The 23,802-nt window shown below is 44.0% G+C and overlaps 1 protein-coding gene across 1 annotated transcript; it reads left to right on the top strand.

Annotated features, from left to right (window-relative positions):
• Positions 1-482: 482 nt before the first annotated feature.
• Positions 483-23,447, top strand: LOC147096835 (heterogeneous nuclear ribonucleoprotein L-like). Its single transcript, XM_085973512.1, has 10 exons — positions 483-636; positions 5,291-5,421; positions 7,815-8,052; positions 8,453-8,538; positions 9,852-9,948; positions 11,005-11,077; positions 16,694-16,753; positions 17,544-17,827; positions 18,110-18,231; positions 19,034-23,447. The coding sequence occupies exons 1-10, from the start codon at positions 532-534 to the stop codon at positions 19,251-19,253; spliced, it is 1,416 nt and encodes a 471-aa protein (XP_085829638.1). The 5' UTR covers positions 483-531; the 3' UTR covers positions 19,254-23,447.
• The last annotated feature ends 355 nt before the right edge of the window (positions 23,448-23,802 follow it).

Here is a 23,802-nt window from a genome sequence, read left to right on the forward strand (position 1 = left end):
ATTTGCGGTTTATTGGTTGTTTAATGTCTTATTGGGGATGACAATCACCAAATAAAAGATGTAGAAAAATGCAGTGTCACCAGTAACAGGGAACTGAATTTGGATGATCAGCCATGATCTCATTAAATGGCGGAGCGGGGCCTAACGTGCTCCTATCTTCCATGTTTCTAACCAGTGGTCCTGGCCTTTTGTGCAGGGGCCACATGGCGCTCCGCCGGGACCTTTCCAACAGAGCTAACTTTGTTACCTTGAGCGACGTGCAGCCCACCAATCGGCGTGCGGGAAAAGGCGGCCCGCGCCCTGGGTGGTCGCCAAGCCGCCAATCGGAGGCGAGAGCGGGCGGGCGTTGGTCAGCAGCTGCCAATCGGTGCGAAGCCGCAGCCGGCGCTTTGTCCTGGAGCGCCAATCGGAGTGGAGAACGTCGAGAGGTGGAGGGGCGGGCGCTTGGTCGGGATTGACCAATGGTCGCGGACCGGGGTGGGGGGCGGGGCCAGAGGGGAGCGACCGCTGGACTATTTATTGGCGGGCGCCATGTTGTCTCCGAGTGGCGGAGTTGAGGAGAAGATGGCGACCAGGCAGCAGGTGTACGACGGGCGCGCACCGAAACGCCAGCGGACCGAGAACGATGCCAACCGAGTAAGAGCGATCGGAGGCCGGAAGCGGCCCGGATTGATGGACGATAAATACCGAAAGGCCGCCGCGGCGGGGGGTTTGAAGCGGGGAAAATGGCTCACTAGCGCCACTTCGACTGAGAGGCCTGCGGCCTACTCCCAGCGCCCGCCATTGTCCTGACGACGGCAAAAGGCGGTTCCTTGAGGCCCAGTCGGCCTTTTTGTGGTGCTGGAGGGCGGTGGATTTCCCCACCCCCCCACTTCCCCGGGGTTGGGTTGGCGGTCCCTTTTCCTCCAGCCTCCCGCTCGCCGCCATTAGGGTTTCTCCTCCCGCCCACAGCACCGCGTGGGCCTTGCGCAGTTAGCCGGATGGCTCATCGCAGCCTTTAGCCGGGTTCAATACTTGGGGTGGGGGTTTGAGGAGAGGGAGAGGAGGCGAATGCTGCCGGCAGAGTGTGTGTGTGCGTGTGTTCTGGGACGTGGCATTCGCACTCGACCTTGGGTTGCCCATGCTATGCTCTCCCGCATGTGGGCTCTTAGTTTTAATGTGCCTTCGCCCCCAGTTCTGCATAGAAACATATTTCAATTCAATTTTTTGTCATATATGCAGCAAATGTGTGTACTGCACAAATGAAATGTTGATTTTTACGCGTCCTCCCAACATTGGAATATAAATATGGCATAGCAATGATAAAAATGCTAATAGAAATACAGTAATAATAAATAAAAACAATAATAAATTATTCGTTCGAGTCTTATGGCCTGGGGGTAGAAGCTGTTTCGAAACCTGCTGGTACAAGACCGTATGCTTCGGTATCTCTTATCGGACGGGAGCAGGGCGAAGAGGTTGTGGCTGGGGTGGCTCACGTCTTTAATGATTCTCAGGGTCTTCCCCACGGCACCCCTCGGGGTAGATATCCTGCACAGCAGGTAGTTTAATTCCTATAGTATGTTGTGCAGCTTTCACCACCATCTGTAGAGTCTTGCGGTCTATGGCGGTGCAGTTGCCATACCAGGTAGTGATGCAGCCGGACAAGATACTCTCGATGGTGCACCGGTAGAAGTTGGTGAGAATCTGGGGGGCCATTCCAAATTTCTTCAATCTCCTGAGGAAGACCAGGCGTTGGAATGGCGGTGTAGGCCATTCGGCCCCTCGAGCCTGCTCCGCCATTCAATGAGATCATGGCTGATCATCCAAACTCAGTACCCTGTCCCTGCCTTCTCCCCATTTAACCTTAAGAAATATATCTAACTCCTTCTTGAATATATTTAATGAATTGGTCTCCACTGCCTTCTGTGGTAGAGAATTCCACAGGTTCACCACTCTCTGGGTGAAGAAATTCCTCCTCATCTCTGTCCTAAATGGCTTACCCCTTATCCTTAGACTGTGACCCCTGGTTCTGGACTCCCCTGCCATCAGGAGCATCCTTCCTGCATCTAGTCTGTGTAATCCTGTTAGAATTTTATAAGTTTCAATGAGATTCCCTCTCATTCTTCTAAACTCCCAGCGAGTATAAGCCCAATCGACCCAATCTCTCATACATCAGTTGGTCTGTCAGTCCCCCGTGGCTCAGTGGGTAGTGCGCTCTCACCTCTTGAGTCAGAAGGTTGTGGATTCATAGTCCCACTCCAGAGACTTGAGCACCAAAATCCAGGCTGACGCTCTCAGTGCAGTGCTGAGGGAGTGTTGCACTGTCGGAGGTGCTGTCTTTCCGATGAGACCTCAAACCGAGGCCCCGTCTGCGCTCTCCAGCTAGATCCCATGGCCAATATTTTGAAGAAGAGCAGGGGCGTTATCTGTGGTATCCTGGCCAAAAATTTATTCCCCAATCAACATCACTACAGCAGAAAATGCTGGAAAAACTCAGCAGGCCAGGCAACAACCGTGGAGAGAGAAATAGTCAACGTTTTGGGTCGAAACCCTTCGTCAGGACTGAGAAAAGGCAGGAAATGAAACAAAAGGCAGCTTGGGGGCTGGGAAATGGGGGAGGGGATGAAAGAAGCGATTAAGAGATATTCAAGGTGAGACGAGATAGTAATAGGATAGGTAAAGAAACAAACTGGCTCTAAATGAAGTGTGAAATGTGCTGGCCGAGTGAAAGACAGCTGCCGTGTGGGAGAGGGAAAAAAAAGGAAAAGTCACAAACCAAAAGTGTGGATAAAAATTATAAAATAGGGGCTGAGGTTATGATCTGAAGTTGTTGAACTCCATATTGAGTCTGGACTAAAACAGGTCATTATCACATTGCTGTTTGTGGGAGCTTGCTGTGTGCAAATGTTTCCTACATTACAACAGTGACTACAGTTCAAAAGCATTTTGGGACATCCTGAGGATGTGGAAGGTGCAATAGAAATGCAAGGCTTTTTTGTCTTGAATGTGTCGTGGCGAGGCAAGCTGAGTTGTCAATTGCTTTTGTCTACGTGTGTGTTTTTTTTGTTCACTCATTTGATGCGAGTGAAATTAAGAATGTTTATAGTCCCTCCCTATGCACTTACGTGGTGTCTGGAAGGTGTTGCTGGGATATATAGGAACATCTTGGTTCTTGCCAACCTACATCAGGACTTTGGTAGGAGGGGTGGGGAGTATGGTGTGGAGCAGGACAGATTGGTTCACTACATAATCTGGGCTGTTAACTGTAGTGAGGGATTTTGTGTGTAATTGCCTTTAGGCAGTTTGAGAGGTGGTGTTTTGCTTGTGTGGCTCTAGTTCAAGACTTGGTAATGGTTACCGGTTTCCCTGTGTGCTGTGATACTTGGTTAACTCCAAAAAATGGATGGCGGTCAGAGCTTTTCAGTAAAGTTGAAACTTGCTTTTCACCCTCCTTTCATTTTTGCTGTCTTCTCTTACCCCAGCACAATTTGAGAAATCTGGTTTTCTGCATTGCATTAGGCTGTTCTGGGAGTAATTGATTATTTTTGGCTTTATTTTCTTAAAAAAAAAAAATCAAGTCTTAAAATCTTGACAAATTCTCCAACCCCAAGAAGCCAATATTTTCACGTTTGTGCAGTACAAAGGCATGGTATGTAAGTGTACAGTTTTGCATTTAAAGAACTTCATTTTATGCAGTGACATTTTGTCTGTCTTGAATGGAGTCTCCGTATATATCTGCTCTTCAAATTGTCTTCAGGGCAGACATCCCTTTCTGTCCATATAGGTAGAATATTTTCCTGTTGGGATGCATCCTTAGGCAAATCATTGTTTCTGAAATGAGGTCAGCCATGACTGGGATGTGTGGATTCTGCTTGGATGTACCTGTGGATTCTACAGTATATTAATTCTAATTATTCAGTAATAAGTAACACATGGAGACATTTTGTGCTAGGAAAAATCATCAATCAATTTAAATATCTAAAACGCCTACTTATACCTCCCTAACATTGCCTGACTCTGCCCCTGCTTCAGCTCATCTGCTGCTAAAGCTCTCGTGCCTGTTGTTGCCCCTCGACTTGACTATTCCAACGCACTCCTGGTCAGACTCCCATTTTCCACCCTCCATAAAGTTAAGCTCATCAAAAACTGCTGCCCGTATCTTAACTCGCACCAAGTCCCATTCACGCATCACCATTGTTCCCCCTCTTTTTTGATGCGTCGTCCCTTTTAAATTTGTGCGGCTGTGCATGCGCTGTATCTTTTCCAGCGACCTGCGCAGGACTAGGGGGAACATTGCCCATCACCCCCTGTGCTTTCTGACCTACATTGGCTCCTGGTTGAGCAATGCCTCGATTTTAAAATTCTCATCCTTGTTTTTAAATCCCTCCTTGGCCTCGCCCCCCCTCCCTATCTCTGTAATCTCCTTCAGCCCCACAACCTTCTAAGACATCTGCGCTCCTCCAATTCTGGCCTCTTGTGCATTTGTGATAACCAGAACTCCTGCATTTCGTCAATCTCATTTCAGTTCTAACCTTTTAAATGTTAAGCCAATCGCGTACCTGACTCGTATGCCCAATTATCAAGATTACCACTGCTTTGCAGTTTTTATGCAAAAATTGATAATTGTGACTATCCCAAAACTAGTTTAAAAATCTGTTACTTCCTTTCTATCTTAAAAATATAATTCTACATTCTGTTTTAGTGCCTTCAGTACTTTTAACCATTTAAAACCCATTATTGTAAAGCATTCTGTTACCTGTTGGTGAGATTGCCTGTCAGTGTTATATTAGGGAGTAGTGCTGTAATGGCATTCCTAACTGGATTGAGACGGCGCATGCATGAGACTGTTGCCACCAACCACAAGACATTAACACCGTCATCCTGGCCTTGATTTTGCTTCCCATGTTCCTGAGGTGAAGAACCACACACGGCACGGGTCTGACCCGATGCTGCATAATTTCAAATCTGACTGTTGCAAGCTGTTCTAATTTGTGGGTTCCCTGCTTTCTTCGACAGGGTGCTTGGGTTGTGTTTTATTGTGTGGTAATTTAAGCTTCAAGTATGTTACTCGCTCTAAAAAGAGGACAAAGAGGCAGCAAGCCGAGGGTACCAGTGATATTTATTGCTCTGAATTCTGAAAAAAATTGATTCACAGCAAAGTGTATCTAAACTAAAGGGGTGGGTAGAAAGGTCATCTCACTTGGCTGCGGGCAAATTCTGAAAGTACATTTGCTTTCCCGCTGGCAAATTGGGGGGGGGGGGGAAATGCAGTTTCTAAATAGTGTCTAACGTCACGTTTCCCTTGCAGCAACAGGATGGCAGCTATCTTGAAGATCCTCACAAACCGTCCCCTTCCCCTGTGGTACATGTCAGAGGGCTGTCTGATGGCGTGATGGAGGCAGACCTTGTCGAGGCGCTGCAGGAGTTTGGTGCCATCAGGTAAGCTGCTCGAGTTGAGACAAGATGGCAATTTGCCTGATGGAAATATTTGAAAGTTTGCAACTGATCTCTTGCTGTAGAGGTACTTATTCAAACTGGCTACTGTTCGCTCACACATACAACTTGCAGCAAGAGGTTACTAGGTGCATGCATCAGTGGCAACACCGAAAAATTGGTGAACGGGCAATCTTGGAAATCGGGCAGTTTTTTTGTCTCCCTGCTCTTGTCCATAGACAGTCCTTCTGAGCATTGTACGAACTACACTGACCTAGTTTCTCAGATGCACATGTCTTTCCTCAACTTTTTAAAGTAGAATTGACATTCTGCTTACTGACATGAATCCAGCTAATTGCCCCCAAGGCAGAGGCAATTGTGTCTAGCTTCATTTGTCAGGTAACATTTATAAAAAAACTAAAAAAAAACTAGCGCATGACTTGTCCAATTAAAAGGCAAATGTTTAACCTTGGTAATAGCAAATCACAGGGTAGTGCAATTACACGCATGCGCGCACAGTGCTTTGTCTGGAAACTCTCATGCGTAAGCAAATTTCTTGCAGCCCATTGGCTCAGATCTCATTCATAAAATGTAACAAATGTTAACAGAAAAGATGGGGAGCAGAACCAAGTAGCGAGCAAGAATGAAGTAGTACGCCATCAAAAAAACGGACTAAATTGCCCCAATACAAAAGTCCTTTTGGCTGTTAATGCTTTCTCCAGGAAGCTGTGAACTTAATGGTACAAAGTTTGTAACAAATGTAAAATTTAAACCTTGTTTTCAAGAAAGTGATTAAAGAATTCTTGTTTGAAATACTTGCAAGTATTTTTGCTTGAGGTCCTTACCAATCTTTACAGGAGAATGGGCAATGGGGGTGCATTTTTACCCATCACATGCCAAAGAGGTTGATGTCTGTAATTTCAGAGTGGGGAGTGTTCTGAAGTCTTAACGCTCGAGTGCCAGAGGCAGCTGATACCAAGCTCTAGATGCAGGAATTATTGACATTTACTTTGGTCATAAATGCTGTGCCACAAGGGCGTAGTGGGGGGAACTGCCACAGTTGTGTAAACTGGAAGAAGCCTCATTAAATCAATATCTGGGCAATAATATGAATTGCCAGCTGCAAAAAAAAAAAAAAAAAAAAATTGAAGTAGAAAGGAATGACGCACATTTATTTAGCTTCCTTCACATTGCAAGTATCGCAGCTGTGCTTTGTTGGTAGGTTCTCTGTTTCAGGTATGCCTTCAGTGATTGTGACCTGTGCCAGTGGCTTTCATATTGAACTTCAGCAATGAGCAGCAAAGTCGACCCAGTTTAATCACTTGTCCGCCGTGGCTCAGTGAGTAGCATTCTCGCCTCTCGAGTCGGAATGTTGTGGATTCAAGTCTCACTCCAGAGACTCGAGCACAAAAATCTAGACTGACACCCCAGTGCAGTGCTGTGGGAGCGCTGCACTGTCAGAGGTGCCGTCTTTCGGATGAGACGTTAAACCGAGGTCCCGTCTGCTCTCGGGTGGATGTAAAAGATCCCACAGCACTATTTTGAAGAGCTGGGGAGTTGTCCCTGGTGTCCTAGCCAATATTTATCCCTCACTCAACATCACTGAAATGGATTATCTGGTTATTATCACAATGCTGTTTGTGGGAGCTTGCTGTGCACAAATTGGCTGCCGTGTTTCCTACATTACAACAGCGACTCCACTTCAAAAGTACTTTATTGGCTGTAAAGCGCTTTGGGTCGTCCTGAGGTTGTGAAAGGCGCTATAGAAATGCAAGTCTTTTTTGACTACAGAAATTTCACTGACACTCACTGCACATCACTGAAATTGTGGCGACACTTTTAGCTGCCCAGTATTCTGAGCACTTGCTCGTCAGCTAACGTATATTCCTACTTGAATTTCCATTATTGGCATAAGTTGTTTCCTATTTCTTGGACAGCACCATTTCAGGCATTCACACTTGGAAGACAGTTACATAATTGACCTTTTGAGATATGAAACCTAGGAACTGCTGTTTCATGTTTAATATCCAGATTTGCTAATCATTGCTTTCGGAGCTGTTGGTCCTAATTTTCTAGATAACTGCAATGGTGGATGTACAAGCTGGTGTGAAAATTTTTTTTTTTTTTTTTTTTTTAACACAGTACTTGGAAAATGTTTCTGCCTACTTGTGCAGGCTTAACTCTTAATGGCACTCTGGTATAGCTGAACTCGGTTCTAGAACTTTGGTTTTGCTACATCTTGGGCTTGCATAGATCATGACTCCAAGCTGTGGTAAGGGGTGAAGCTATTGGAAAATGTTGAACTCTGGTATGCAGTGCGAGCAGAGTGCTCCTTGTTTAAAAAGATAAGTGCACACGTTGTACAGAAAGCTAATGTCAATTTTTTGGGGGGTTTGCAGCTATGTGGTGATGATGCCCAAGAAGAGGCAGGCGCTGGTGGAGTTTGAGGATCTGAATGGCGCATGTGCCTGCGTGAACTTTGCAGTTGAAAGCCAGATCTACGTAGGCGCCCAGCCTGCCTTTGTGAACTACTCTACCAGTCAGAAAATTTCCAGGCCTGGCGACTCTGATGATTCCAGAAATGTGAACAACATATTGCTCTTCACCGTGATGAACCCCATCTATCCGGTTACAACGGTGCGTCACTTTAATTTATTGCAGCATTGTGTGGTGTGGGCAATCCAGAGCAAGGTGAAGTGAGTGTTGGTTTTGAAGATTATAAACTGTGAAATCTTCCTGAAAATGATCTGTTTTAATACACTTAGTCAGCGTGAGCTTTACTGTATGTATTTTACTCTGATCCATATGACACTGAAGGATTCCTCAGAGCTGGGAAGGATATAATCAAGTAGTGGGGGGGGGGGGGGGGAGAGAGAGGAGAGATTTGGGGGTTTTGCCTCAACATGGGTTTCTATCGTCGTGGGTCTTTTTCCCCCTTGCTCTCCCAAATGCTGGTTTGGTGGGGGAGGGGCAAAGTTGAGTGAATGCATTATTCTAAACCCCTTGTGACAAATCGATTTTTTTTTTTATCTTTCAGGATGTTTTGTATACTATATGCAATCCATGTGGACCTGTGCAAAGGATCGTAATATTTCGGAAGAATGGAGTCCAGGCAATGGTGGAATATCCTTTTCAGTGCTAACGCTGAACATGGGAGGGAATGTGTGTAGAAAGCATTTGAAGGAATTTGCTGTTCCATTCAGATTCTGCTTTCACCAAATCCCTAATAGGCACATTTGGCTGACTCGTGATAGTTGCAAATAAATGAACTGGAGTGTGTGACTGGATCAGCAGTTTGGCTGCACCAGATGCTGGGTTTGTATTTGTTGAGTTGCAGCTTAAGCAGGGGATTGAGGGGTGAGGAGATAAGTTATTTGGGTGGTTGAAGAATGGAAAGTGGGAGGGGCCTGGATCTATCCTGCCCCCCCCCCCCCCAAAATTCAGAAACATGGTGTCTGATTCCACATGTAGGCCTATGTTCTACTTGACCCTTTCACTGTCTGTCGTCTGACTGCTTGTCCAACATCCCAGTCTTGGATGAGTAGCAATATTCTTTAGCCAAGAAGAAAGACTTTGGCCTCCCCCCGCTTAGTCCCGGCCCACTGTCTCCGGCTGAACCAGACTGTTCTCGGCCTCCACCTCTTATTTGATGTTGAGGTGAGCTTATGGCTGCCTGTTCCCACAACCGTGCCTCTTTCCACCTTGGCTTCAGCCCACCTGCCTTTGGCTGAACTTTGCAGACCAGCTCATCCAAAAAACTGCAGCCCCCCCCCCCCCCCCCCAAAAGTCTCAGTTATCCATCACCTCTGCCATGCTGACCTACATGGGCTCCTAATCCCCAAATGCCTAAATGCCTCATTTAAAATTCTTATCCTTGTGTTTAAATCCTCTTGCAGCCATGCCCCATATTATCTCTGCAGTCCTCTCTCTCTCTCTCTCTCTCCCCCCCCCCCCCCCCCTCCTCTCTCAACTCTCTGTTCTTCTGACTGGCCTCTTGTACACACCCTCTTCGCTCCACTATTGGCACCAGCGTATCAGCTGATGAGACCCCTCTCTTTGGAACCCCAACAATCACCCCCATAGCTTCTCGTTTCTCTTTGAAACCTTTTTCAAGGCCACCTCTTACACCAAGCTTTTGGTCACCCCATCTAATAACTCCTTTGACTGTGAAGCACTTTGGGACGTTTTTCTAATTTTGTTTTACTGAAGTTCTAATCAAAGGTACAACCTTTCTTAAATACCAATAACGTAACTGGCCACAAAGCTTTTAATAGGTTCTTGCTGGGAGTAGAAGAGAGGGATAGCTTCATTGTAACAGCTGATGGGATATATCAACGCTTGTGTTTGCAGTGTCTTATCCTTTGATCAAACGCTAGTGATTGGTAGGCAACTGGCGTGCTTTCTATTTAACCTTTGTTTACCTTAACTTGAGACACATTTGACTCTGTGCAGAGTGCTCAGAGAGCAAAAGCATCCCTCAATGGAGCAGACATTTACTCTGGATGTTGTACTTTGAAGATTGAGTATGCAAAGGTAAGTTGCCTGCCAAATTCAACATACTGACCAATGAGTGCTAAAGAGAACTGACTTGTAGTGAAGTGAGGTGTTGAGGCTGAAATTCAGTTATATGCTGAAAATGCCATTTCTGAAGTCTTAAGGTGTTGCAAGAGCAATTTGGGGAGATCTAAATGCAGTACCACGCTTAGAAAGCCTTAAGCCTCTACTTAAATTATCTTTTGAGAAAGCAATATTACAACAACTACAGGAAACTTGGCGATATCCGGCACCGACGGGACCGAGCTGCTGCTGATCTATCAAAACTTCCGGACAGACCAGCGCTAATGTTGAAGGATACGGAGGTTTTCATCTCCGTATCTGACAACAAACACTGTTGCTTAGCAACAGCTTGTAAACATCTCTGAAGCTGTTGCTAAGCTACAGAGATGCTTTCCAGAGCCTGACTGTTTTTATTTTTAAAAAATGCTAGGAGAAGAAAAAAAACTAACCAAAACGGCTGCCGATTTCTGCCGTTCGATCGAGGTTTCCGGACATATAACCTCCGGATAAACCAAAGTTTCCTGTACTTGTATTTATATAGCGCCTTTAACGTAGTAAAACATCCCAAGGCGCTGCACAGGAGTATTTTAAGACAAGAAATTTGACACCGATCCACATGAGGATAAATTATGGCAGGTGACCAAAAGCTTGGTCAAAGGGGTAGGTTTTAAGGAGCATCTTAAAGGAGGAGAGAGAGGCGGAGAGGTTTAGGCAGGGAATTCCAGAGCTTGGGGCCCAGGCAGCAGAAGGCACGGCTACCGAAGGTTGAGTGATTATAATCAGGGATGCTCAAGAGGGCAGGTTAGGATTATATATGTATATGGAGTACCTGTAGTATGCAGGTATTAGTAATTTGTTCGCAGTTTGGTCTGTCACTCAGCAGTGTGTGCACGGAGGTGATGCTGAGCTTACTTTATGTTGCACAAGGACACTGCATTAGTTTTTTTGGCTCGGATCATGGCTGTTAACTGGAAGGCGGATATTTGCTTGCTCAATTCATTGAACTAATTTAATTTGAATTCCACTCTATAGCCTACTCGTTTGAATGTCTTCAAAAATGATCAGGACACTTGGGACTATACCAATCCTAATTTGGGCGGACAAGGTAATATAAATTTAATGAATGCACAATTAATTTCTTAATGTTTTAAATTTGACACATTCCCACTTTTGTTTGCAAATTGCATTTGCATCTAACCCTACACCATATTTTACGGTTATAACTTTGGTGCTGTCAGTTAATAAAATTCAGAAAAGCTTCCAGCAACATTGGAATTCTGCACCACATAGACTTCTAACAACTGATTGCCCCGTCTTATGGTGGTGGGCTCCTACTTTGGTGTATCGCTTTCATTCCCAGTGAATTTGATGGATGTGGAAGCTGAGACTAGCTCAACTGGCAAGCACTTGGGCAAGACTAGGTGCATTTTGGCTATTTTAATCATCCATTCGGCTGCCGGCAAGTTTTAATATGATTGGGGTAGCTTTGTTGCATGGCACAATGTTTCTATTTTTAACCTGAAATTGTGTTTCAGCTTTCACTTTTAAACATTTTTTTATTTGGTTGGTGGGGTGGGGCGGAAGGTGGCAGTTCTTGACGACTGCACAGTAAATGTGGGGCCCTGGCTTGGATAGCTGCACACCTGTAAAGGTGGGGTGTGTTTTAGATGTCCTGCTTTTCAGTTAGATGGGACTTCTGGGTGTAGATCCACCTTGAGCGTGAGCAAGCTCAAATTTGAGTCAGTGCACACTCGTTTCTCCACTTGAAATGCACTGTCTCCTCTTGTGTACGTGGGTTTTCTTTAACTTGATCAGCAAGGCAAGGTTATTCACATGCTTTTATCCCCAGCAGCTACCTGCACTGTGATTCCAGGGTGGTATATTTGTAGCAGCTAACTGCTTTTCCTTCTGTTGCCAAAACCTAATACAGCTCCTCATCTCGCCCAAAATGTAGCTGTTGGGTCTGGGTTTGATTAGCAGGAGTTGGTGGCACTTTCAATATTCTGGTTGTGAAGCCAGCATGTTTAGTGAGGCTATTGGGGCTCCTTGCTTTTAGAATTGGATAATTGCACTGCAGGATGTGATTTTTGACTGAGTTTCTGAAACTTGAATAGAGGGGGCTTTTTTGAAATGAAGGGAGTGAGATCTTGCAGAATCACTGGTTTTGTATCTTTTGCTATACTTCACTGGGTAGTGGTCACGTTCACAGTGGAGTTGTTCCAGCTGCCTATTCCACGTCAAGATAATTACAGATTGGCAAGATTATTTGGCCCATCTTGGGTTCTTTCTGGATAGTATAAACTAAGTGTCTCTACCACCCTCTCCATTGCTGCATCGGGTTGTTAAATGGTTACGGGGGTTGTCACTCCCACTACTCTCCATGTGTCCATTCCATGTGGTTGATCTGTCGATCTCTAAATTTGCCTCTTAACTAGTTTGCCTCTGTCCCCATGGCATTTACTTTAAAGCCTTTACCTTTCCCATCCCATTTAGCACCTCTAAGTAACCTCCAATGCTGCAATTCAAGGCTGAATTTTGGATTAATTTTTACGGCCTTCCCCCTCTCTGAATGGAACAAATTCGATCCACACGAGTACATTTTTTAAAAACCCATTTGAAATCCCAGTGACACGGCTGGTTCCAGGACTGAGTCTTTTTAAAAAATATTATCAATGATTCAGAATTGTCTGGATTAAGGTTTCGGAATCATTGAAAGTACATGTGTAGGTTGGAACTTTGTTATTTTCTGGTGCTGGTTTGAAATGTCATCAAGTGTTACTACAGAAGGAGATGAGTGGAAACCAATGGCCAGGATGACAAAATGAAGACCAGATCTTGAATCTTACCAATATGCCATGGGTATAGTAACCTAGTGGTTGTGGCACTGGACTAGGAGAGCAGACACATGGCTCTCGGTCTCAGGCCAACTAGGAATGGGCAATAAATCCTGACTTGACCGTGTCGTCCACATTTCCGGAACAAGCCTATAAAGAAAGTGCTGCTAAACAGCAAAATTTAAAGTAATCTATGCAGCTTGTCTTTTTGCACTAAATAGCTGCCCCATAAGCTGCATTCATCTAACAGTAACACAAACTAGTTGATCACAAAGGGCTTTTTGGCAGAGTGGTAGTGCTGATCAGAGGTTCTATTATGACTACGTACACATGCACGGAAGGAGAATTATTCCCTGAAAGCCAGTAAAATCTTAAATGGGTGTGAAGCATGTTTTTGTAACCCAATCTAAGATGGCCTCCCATCAAAGCCTTGATCTCCATCCCATTTACAAATGAAGCTTCCTTTTTTTTTCTAATCTGCTTTGCAGAAGACATTCTATTCAAATGAAATCCAGATTACAAGACAATGCAGCTTTTCATTGAAGTGCTTTGCTCCAACCCTCTGCTCTTTGCTGTGTAGAACTACTTGATCTTTGCAGCAGTTTTATTTTCTTCGGTAAAGTGTGTTCTGAAAGGGTGACTTGTGACTTGATCACCTAGAATGTGGTTGGACAGGTGTGAAGCAACCAGCACAATGCACAGTGTTCCAGAGCTATAAATGGGCAATTAAGGGCCTGTTGGGAGTTGTGCCCCCGTTTAACACATTATTTACATTTGGTGTTCCCTGAATGTTCTACTTGATCATAACTGCTGCGTGCCACTTGTGTAAGCTTTCATATTTCCCCGAGGGATTTCTGTAATGGGTAATCTGTGAGTTTAAAACTCTTCAGTGAGGGTTTGTGGTGGCATGCAGCTTCAATTATAATGTGCTTGCTGGGTGAGGGGGCCTGTGTCTAAAATATTTTCTGACTTCAAACTGACTCCTTACACTGTGACTGCACTTGTGTGTGTCAAAGCAGAATGTTGCTGGAAGTTTTTCATCTTTTGCACACCCCATAACAAGGTTTGACTTTCCTGGCGATCGATACGTCCGTTCCACTTGGTGGGCTGGCGGTGTACGTAGTTATTGCAGTGTCTGCATTGACTTTTTTTTGTGGACTGCACCCAAAGCATAGACTCTCTGAACACCTCTGGAATGGACGTAAAGATCTGAATTTAGGTGATAGAACCTAAAATTTCCCCCACAAAGTTTGTAGCAAAGCCGCTGGCTCCAGCTAATTGCTAACTGGCTTCGTATCGCTGTGTATCCTTCTCTAAACTGCAGGCACTGAGGTGTATTCATTTTCTGCAGCCAGATGTCCTGGACATGGTTTCTGTTAAATTGGTGCTATAAATCTTGCCCATTACTTTGCCCTTTAAAGGAGCAGTGGCCTTTGGGTGTGTTTTGTGTTGAGCACAGAGCATCTTGGTTTGTGAAAAGCCTTCCACTGCCTCACTGAAGCACCTGGAAATCCTCCACTCTCCCAAGGATGGGGCGGGAAGACTTTATTTTGCTAATTTGGCATTGTTCCTCATTTGTATGCACTTGGGTTAAAGAGTTGAGCAAATTTCATTTAACCTCATTTTTCTGTGTATGAAGTTAATCACTAAGCTTCAATGCAGGGCAATATATGGAGTAACAGCATTTCTGCTGTGGCTGCTCTCAATAGTAGTCACTGGGAGGTGTGTTTTTTGGGATGAGGTTTTTTAATTTGGTTACCAATTGCCAAGTAAGTGAAAATAGAACTTGGTGTTTAACTATCTTGACTTTTTGTAAGTCGAGCTGTTTTAACGTCTGATTTTAGCTTTTGAATCCACCCTGATTTTATGTTACTGACTCCGATGCCAATTACAGAATACTTTTAATGACTGACTGCCCACCCAGTGTATTACCTGATGTGCATGTTGGAAGTTGCCATTGAGTGAGGTTGGGAGACATGCTGCTAGTTCACATCGTGGCAAAGTGGCTTCTTAGCCCAACCCATGGTTCTCTTCTAATTGCAGTGGTCATGTGCGTGGGTTTTAATGTTAAGATGGGTATGTTTTAATCAGTGCCCCAATGTAATTCATCATTTTCATTGAACAAAAGCGGAAAGTCAAACCTGAGATTTTGGCAGCCCAAATGGTGACTGTAAATTGCAGCAGCATGTATTTAACCAATCTTGTATAATTACTTCATGGGATTCCTTCATTTAATGCACAGTAGAGTTCTATTTGGGTGTAATGAAGATTGTACGTGCAGTGCACTATTCACCTGTAATGAGCACATCTAATGCAGAATTGCTATTATATAATGCCTTTAAAAATGGGGTACACATGTGTGACCCACTATTTGGGGAAACCAAATATGCATAGCTTAAAATTAACAGCAACTCTAGCAAGTTTGCAGATATCTTTTTGATGTGAATCTGGTGCGTTCGGAGCCTTTAAAGATGTTCAGCTGTGGCTATTTGTGTATGATTGAAATAAAGCAAACAGGAATGATTTATTTTGGTTAAATGTTGAACTGTGCTAGTAGTCAAGTTAATTTTAAACTCTGCTCTTGCATTATATAATCAAACCATTTGCTGGGTAAGGGCACACACTGCAGCAGTAATAGGCAGATCTTTCTGGAGAAGCCAGCAGAATTCTTTCCTTACTGAACAAGAACAAAAACCTGGTCCAATACATCGAGTGTCATACATTGACCCAAGATTACCCTGCAGCCACAACGATACGACATGCCATGACTTACATACTGTGAGGCAAACCACCATTTTCCTAGACTTCTGAAGTGAAGGTAATGGAGGCAGACAAAATGAGGCATATTCGCAAGAGATGTAACGCTTTCATTTTCAAGATTTCTTCAAATAAAAGGTCAAAAACACTGCCTCATGTGAACTGATACAGAATTGTCTCGGGTTTTTCCCTCACTTTGCTTTAGAGGAGTTTTCGTCATAAGACGAGTGCATTCATACAGCGCACTTGAAGTACATGCCGAGTTCCTTCCACCAGTCAACCCAACCTGCCGAAACACCCGTTTTCTACATTCCTACATTTCAGAGAACATTCAGACATCTGCCATAAACAGATGATACTCGGCAACATGCAGCTTCAACAGGAGGGATAAGAGACACATTGTGTGAGGCACATCAGTACAGCCATTTTGCTGCACAAATGATACATTACCAATGGTACACTACTTCATTTTGGACACCTATGTGGGAGATGTACACAGATCCTTCCCAAGTAAGCCTTGTTACCACAAAGCCCAAGACCAACACATCCAACACTACTTTCAGGAGAGCGACATGGAGGAACACTGGGTTTTCATATTCACAACTTTTTACTTGAACCATTTGACATCTGTGAAGAATCTCTTTTACCTGAACTGTGAACGTTTTAAGAAATTGTTGCTAGATGCAATTGTTAGAAGCTAGTACTGCCTTTGTAAAAATTTCTATTCATTGCTGTAAAACGTGTAATGCAGGGTTGAAGCATATGTTTGGGGCGCCATCTTTCAAAACTGCAATAAGTTGCTGTTGAAGCATTGGGTGGTAAGGAAAAAATGCAGAAATTTTGTGCACATGGACGTTGTTCTCTAACTCTGGCTGTAAGTAGACCTTTTTATGCTTGAACCTTTGTGGCAATAGATTTGTTAGATTACACTGTTGTATAAAATTCAAAGCCAAAGTCTTAAATATGTATCTCTGTACTGTTGGAAAAAAATTTGTAATACTCTTAATGTACTGAGTGCTGATTCTCCTCTTCAATATTTGCTCTGTGACTTTTCTGTTGTAATTTATTTTGGGTGCCATTGGTAGCTTGGGAAATGAATTTAACTTTATTTTCCCGCACCCCTTTTGTAGGAGATCCTAACAAGCGACAGCGGCAACCAGCCTTGCTCGGCGATCATCCATCTGAGTACGGTGAGAATTGGAGCTGGTGCGGGGGCGTGATGTGCCTGGCTGACCATGAAGGCTATCTTGATTTACTCGATAGTTAATTTTTTTTCCCTCCCTTTTGGAAAAGGTTCAGAGAAAAAGTATTTGATTTTTTTTTTCCCCCCCCCCTTCCCCACTTTAATGTGGTGATTTCTGTTGGGTGCCATTTGTGATTCGTTTAGTATGTTGTCTGCTGCCCAAGTGACCATTCACCTGTAACCTTGGCTGGTGCACTTGATCCTGCCCTTGTTTTGAGGTACAATACTCGCAGCAGGGTTGCTGGATAGCCGCCAATGGGAGTGAATTCACTGGCGATCAGTTTGGTTTTTGGCATCTCCTTTGTTCTTGTGACCAGGCCAATGATAGTAATGCTACAGCTGGAATTGGTTGACTTGGCACTGAACAGGGAATCCGACATGGCATGGCATAGCTCAGCACATGTGCCATCAGATAGAAGTCAACCAGCGCTCTGGTTAGTAATGCTGAATGTTTTTGCTTGGGAGCACTCCTTGTGGTATATCTGGAATTTGTACAGGGAACAGCCTATCCCCCTCAATCACTGAAGAATTGCCACTGTCTTTACCCTACCTTGTGTGGGCACAGTTCCTGTCAGCTGGTGAGCGGCAGTATGACTCACTATATAATGCAGAATGTCTTGGCGGAAATCTCTCAAACCTGGTCTCCGTTGTAGCTTGATCAGTTACTGAGAGTTTTCCACCGAGCTAACTTCTCAAACCGAGCATGCCTCCTAAATCTGCTTTGATTTCCTCCTAAGGAGCCCCACAAGGAGGATATAGTCACTATCCAGATGATGATTATGGTCCACCTGCCCATTATGAGCGCCGTAGGATGGGAGGCCCACCGCCAGTGGGGGGTCCTCACAGGGGCCCACCCAGTCAACGCTATGGGCCTCAATATGGTCCTCCTCCGCCGCCACCACCACCAGAGTATGGTCCTCAAGCAGAAAGTCCAGTGCTGATGGTTTATGGGTTGGAGCCTTCGAGGATGAATTGTGACCGAGTATTCAACATCTTCTGCTTGTACGGAAATGTGGAAAAGGTACGTGGTTTTTGGGAGAGGGAGAGAATGTAAATGTCTATTCCTCAGATTTTCAGTTGAGGCCATGTAATTAATGTGAATAAACTTCCCCTATTTCATTGGATAGATGATACTGTAAATGCCTTTTTGCCATTCGGTTTATGACTGCTTTCATCTCGGCAATGCAAATTTATCTTGGTACAAAAACGGGATTGACTGGATAGTCTACGGTGATTGAGCTAAGTGACTTTAGTCCTGTGCTTTCAAAGTAACTAACTTTTTTTCCCCCCCTTGCTTATTCAGGTGAAATTCATGAAGAGTAAGCCAGGCGCTGCCATGGTAGAGATGGGCGATGGATTCGCTGTGGATCGTGCCATCAGCCACTTGAATAATACTTACATGTTTGACCAAAAATTAAATGTTTGGTAGGTGCCAACTTCTGAAATTTGTATGGGAAAGTAGAGGGGGAGGGAACATTGGGGCCAACTGATCACTTCTCATAACTTCAAGGAATAACTGGAATTGGATCAGTGCTTTGACTGCCAAAACCCTTCCGGCGTTTCACTCCTATCTTGATTCCCTTGTAGAAGCTGAGTGTGGTATTTTATCTTTAAAATGCGTGCTTGGTTAAAAGTTGTGTCGTTGCACAATAGTTCAAGGCAAAAGTGTGAAAATTGGGAGCTGCCACCAGCTGGGAGTGGGAGATCCTAGTCTGATCCATGTTTTGAGATCTGCTAAGTGCTAGTAACCTTGGACAATTTGATCTTATATTTAAGATGTTACAAGTAATGTGTGGAAGGGATAACTGAGCGGCAGGTTGGCACTGCAAACCCTTGGGTTGACTAAGATCAGATCCCTTCTGCGATCTGGGATGGAGGTCTTGTCAGCACTGGTGAAGGACCTGGAGAGTATCTTCCAAATTGGATTGATTTGAAGTACAAGTATGGAGGCTTTGTTGAGGCTTCCATCCTAATTCCTGGCGAAGTCCCTTTGGGAGGTTGGCGAGAACCGTTCAGCCAGGGCGTTTGATCGTTCAGCCTGTTGGGCTGGGTATAACTGCAATGCTAGTACCTGCTTGGTACAGTCACTAAAGATGGTAAAAATTGTCAGCTGTTTAGTGTGGGGAGGCAGGTCCTCCATGAAAGGAGGATGCAATTGTATGCAGCAAAGGGGCTTGTGTTTGGAAATGTTTGTGCTTACTGATGTACTAGTTTTTTTCCTATCCAGCGTGTCCAAGCAGCAGGCTATAATGGCTGGTCAGTCATATGAGCTTGAAGATGGCTCTTGCAGTTTCAAGGATTTCTCTGGCTCCAGAAACAATCGCTTCACCACTCCCGAGCAAGCCAGCAAGAACCGAATCCAGCACCCAAGCAATGTCCTACATTACTTCAATGCTCCTCCAGAGGTGACAGAGGAAGCCTTCTGTGAGGTACTACTTGGTTATTAACATTCTTTTCAGTAAAGAGTATTACAGGTACTTTGCTTACTTTAATTACTAGTTGGTCTCTTGTTCTTGACCTTTTATCTTTATCATTGTTTAGAGACCTAAAAGATGAAGTGACTCCTGTTTTGGAAAATGTGCACTTGAGTGAAATATTTTGTATTTGGTGGTTTTGCTGTGAAACTGAAAGGGATCTAAACTAGAAGTAGGGCTGGTTTTTCAACCTTTAACTGGAGCCAAGAGTTCAACTTCCACCACAGCAGCTGGGGAATTTAAATTCAGTTAAATAAATCTGGAATAAAAACCTAGCATCGGACTTGTGAAAACCCATCTGGTTCACTAATATGAAGAGAATAGGAGAGAAGTCAAAACAATTAGGAAAGCAAAGAGGAACTATGAAATTAAATCATTGAGGAACATAAAACAAAATAGTAAAATATTTTACAGGCACATCCATTAAAAAAAAGGAAGGTTGGGATGGGACTAGGGCCATTAAGGGATAGACAGGATAATACCACAGGTAACGATAGAGAGCTGGCAGAAATATTAAATAATTATTTTGCTTCAGTATTTACCAGGGAGATGGGACAGGTGGACATGACATTGGATGATGAGATTAGTAATGAAATAAGTGCAAAAAAAAAGCAGAGGGGTTATATTAAATAAACTAATCAAGCTCAGAGGATAAAAACCCCTATTTTTGCATCCACGCATTTTGAAAGAATCTAGGGAAGAGATAGCAGAGGCATTACTACACATTCAATAATTTGTTGGAAAAAGGTGTAGTGCCAGAGGACTGGCGGATAGCTAACGTAATGCCTATATTCAAGAAGGGGGATGGAACATGTCCAGGGAATTATAGACCAGTCAGCTTAACATTGGTGGTAGGAAAAATAATGGAATCCCTACTAAAGGAGAAAATAGAAGAACCTCTAGAAACCAAAAATATAAGGAATAGTTGGCATGGATTTCAAAAAGGAAAGTCTTGCTTGACCAACCTCATTGAAGTTTTTGAAGAGGTAAGAGAGAGTAGACAATGGTAATGCAGTAGATGTCATTTATCTAGATTTTTAAAAGGCCTTTGATAAGGTACCCCATAATAGATGGATGAACAAGGTCAGAGAATGCAGAGTCAGGGGACAAGTGGCAGAATGGATAGCTAGCTGGCTTCAGGACAGAAAGCAGAGAGTAGGGGTAAAGTGTAACTATTCAGTGGCAGAACGTGGGTAGTGGTCCACAAGGATCAGTGCTGGGACCACTGTTCACAATTTGCATTAATGATTTAGACTTTGGAATCAAAAACACAATTTCTAAATTTGCAGGTGACACCAAATTTGGGGGGATAGTCAATACTGAGGAAGACTGCAACAAATTACAGGAGGACATTAATAAACTTGCAGAATGGGCATATTGGCAAATGAAGTTCAACACAGATAAATGTGAGGTATTACATTTTGGTAGGAAGAATAGGGAGGTCACATTACTTGGAGTCTGGGTGGGGTAGAGTAACAAAGGGATCTCTGAGTACAAATACACACATCACTAAGTTGCAACACAAGTTAGCAAGGCCATTTATAATTTAAAAAAAAGCAAAACAAGTACTAGGGATTATTTCTAGAGGTATAGAATTGAAAAGTAGGGAAGTTATGCTAAACCTGTATCGAACCTTGGTTAGACCACACTTGGAGTACTGTGTGCAGTTCTGGTCGCCATATTATAAAAAGGATAGAGGCACTGGAGAGGGTGTAGAGAAGATTTACAGGGATGCTAGAAATGTGAAGTTATACATATCAGGAAAGGATGAACAGGGTGGGTCTCTTCTCTGGCGGGGTGGGGGTGGGGGTGGGGAGAAAGAAGGCTGAGGGGTGACCTAATAGAGGTCTTTAAAATTATGAAAGGTTTTGATAGTGGATACAGAGATGTTTCCACTTGTGGGGAAGAGCATAACTACAGCATCAATATAAGATAGTCACCAAGAAATCAAATGGGGAATTCAGAAGAAATTAATTACATAGAATGGGAGAGCAGGTGATGTGTTTCTGCTGCAATATGTGGGAGCTGGTGAACACCATTGATGTAAACGGTGACCACATTTGCAGTAAGTGTTGGCTGCTCGAGGAACTCCGGCTCCGTGTTGATGAGCTGGAGTCTGAGCTTCAAACACTGCGACACATCAGGGAGGGGGAGAGTTACCTGGACTCTGTTTCAGGAGGTAGTCACACCAATTAGATTAATTAATTCAGATGTAGTCCGTGGCCAGGGACAGGATGGTGTGACTAGAAGTGAGGCAGGTACGGGGATCCAGGAGGTAGTGTTGGAGGAGCCACAGCCCTTGCTCTTGTCCAACAGGTTCGAGGCTCTTACTCCCTGTGAGGATGGAAGCGGGGACTGCGGGGAGGATGAGCAACCTGACCACAGCACCGTGGAGCGGGGGGCCATTCAAGTGGGGGGAGTTAGAAGAAATGTTGTAGTGGTAGGGGATAGTATCGTTAGGGGGATAGATAGGGTTCGTTGCAGCCGAGAGTGCGAGTCCCAAAGGCTGTGTTGTCTGCCCGGTGCCAGTGTTAAGGACATCTCCTCTGGGCTGGAGAGAAACTTGGAGTGGGAGGGGGAGGATCCAGTTGTCGTGGTCCATGTTGGTACCAATGACATAGATAGGACAAGGAAAGAGGTTCTGCTGAGGGAATTTGAGCAGCTAGGGGCCAAATTATAAAGCAGAACCACAAGGGTAATAATCTCTGGATTACTACCTGAGCCACGTGCAAATTTGGCTAGGGTAAATAAAATTAGAGTTAAATGTGTGGCTCAAAGACTGGTGTGGGAGTAATGGGTTTTGCTTCTTGGGACACTGGCATCAGTACTGGGACAGGAGAGAGCTGTTCCGTTGGGACGGACTTCACTTGGCCAGTGCTGGGACTAGAATCCTGGCGAATTGAATAACTAGGGCTGTAGAGAGGGCTTTAAACTAATTAGTGGGGGGGGAGGTTTTAAGAGAGCGAAAAATAAAAATGACCGGAGAAGGCAATAGAGCAAGGTAGCAGTGGGGAAATTAAAAACCAGTGTGTGTCAGGGACAGAATGTATAATAAAGTTAAAGTAGTAAAAGGGGTAAAAGCAGGAATAAATTGTCAAAAAACATATTTGACAGTTCTTTATCTGAATGCTCACAGCATTCGTAACAAAATAGACGAGTTGACGGTACAAATAACTACACATGGGTATGATCTGGTGGCCATTATGGAAACATGGCTGTAAGATGATCATGACTGGGAACTAAACATACAAGGGTATTTGACAATTAGGAAGGAAAGGGAGGTGGGGGTTGCCATTTTAATCAAGGATGGAATCACTGCAATAGTCAGAAATGATATTGGGTCAAAGGATCAGGATAGTGAAACAGTTTGGGTGGAGATGAGGAATAATAAGGGGAAGAAGTCACTAGTGGGTGTAGTCTATAGGCCTCCTAACAGTTGCAACTCTGTTGGTTGGAGTATAAATCAGGAAATAGTTGGGGCTTGTAATAAGGGAAAAGCTATAATCATGGGGGATTTTAACTTTCATATTGACTGGACTAATCAAATTGGGCATGGCAGCCTTGAGGAAGAGTTCATAGAGTGTATTAGGGACGGGTTCCTTGAGCAGTATGTAACTGAACCAACCAGGGGGCAGGCAATCTTAGATCTGGTCCTGTGTAATGAGACAGGATTAATAAAAAATGTCCTAGTAAAGGATCCCCTTGGAATGAGTGACCATAATATGGTTGAATTCCAAATTCAGTTTGAGGGTGAGAGAGTTGTATCTCAAACCAGCGTACTGAGCTTACATAAAGGAGACTATGAAGGCATGAGAGTAGAATTGACTAAAGTGGACTGGGGGGAAAAAAGATTAACGTGTAAGATGGTACAAGAACAGTGGTCTACATTCAAGGAGATATTTCACATCTTTCAAGATAAATATATTCCACTGAGGAAAAAGGGAGTAAAAGAAAAGACAGCCATCCATAGCTTAGTAAAGTAATAAAGGATGGCATCTGACTGAAAACAAGGGCATATAAAGTAGCCAAATCTAGTGGGAGGATAGAAGATTGGGAAGCATTTAAAAGCCAGCAAACAATAACTAAAAGATTAATTAAGAAAGGGAAGATAATTATGAAAGTAAACTAGCAAAAAATATAAAAACAGATAGCAAGAGTTTCTACAGCTATATAAAAAGAAAAAGGGTGGCTAAAGTGAACGTTGGTCCCTTAGAGGATGGGACCGGGAAACTAGTGGTGGGGAACATGGAGATGGCAAAGACACTGAACAAATATTTATCAGTCTTTACAGTAGAGGACACTAAAAATATCCCAACACTGGACAAACGGGGCAATGGGGGGGGGGGTGGAGCTAAACACGGTTAAAATCACTAAGGAGATGGTACTCGGTAAAATAATGGGACTTAAGGCGGATAAATCCCCCGGACCTGATGGCCTACATCCTAGGGTCTTGAGAGAAGTGGCGGTAGGGATTGTGGATGCATTGGTGATTATTTTCCAAAACTCCCTGGACTCAGGAAAG

The sequence above is a fragment of the Somniosus microcephalus genome, chromosome 34 (assembly GCF_052327205.1).
Source record: "Somniosus microcephalus isolate GS21.2 chromosome 34, FLI_Smic_1.0, whole genome shotgun sequence".
In the NCBI taxonomy this organism is placed as follows: domain Eukaryota; kingdom Metazoa; phylum Chordata; class Chondrichthyes; order Squaliformes; family Somniosidae; genus Somniosus; species Somniosus microcephalus.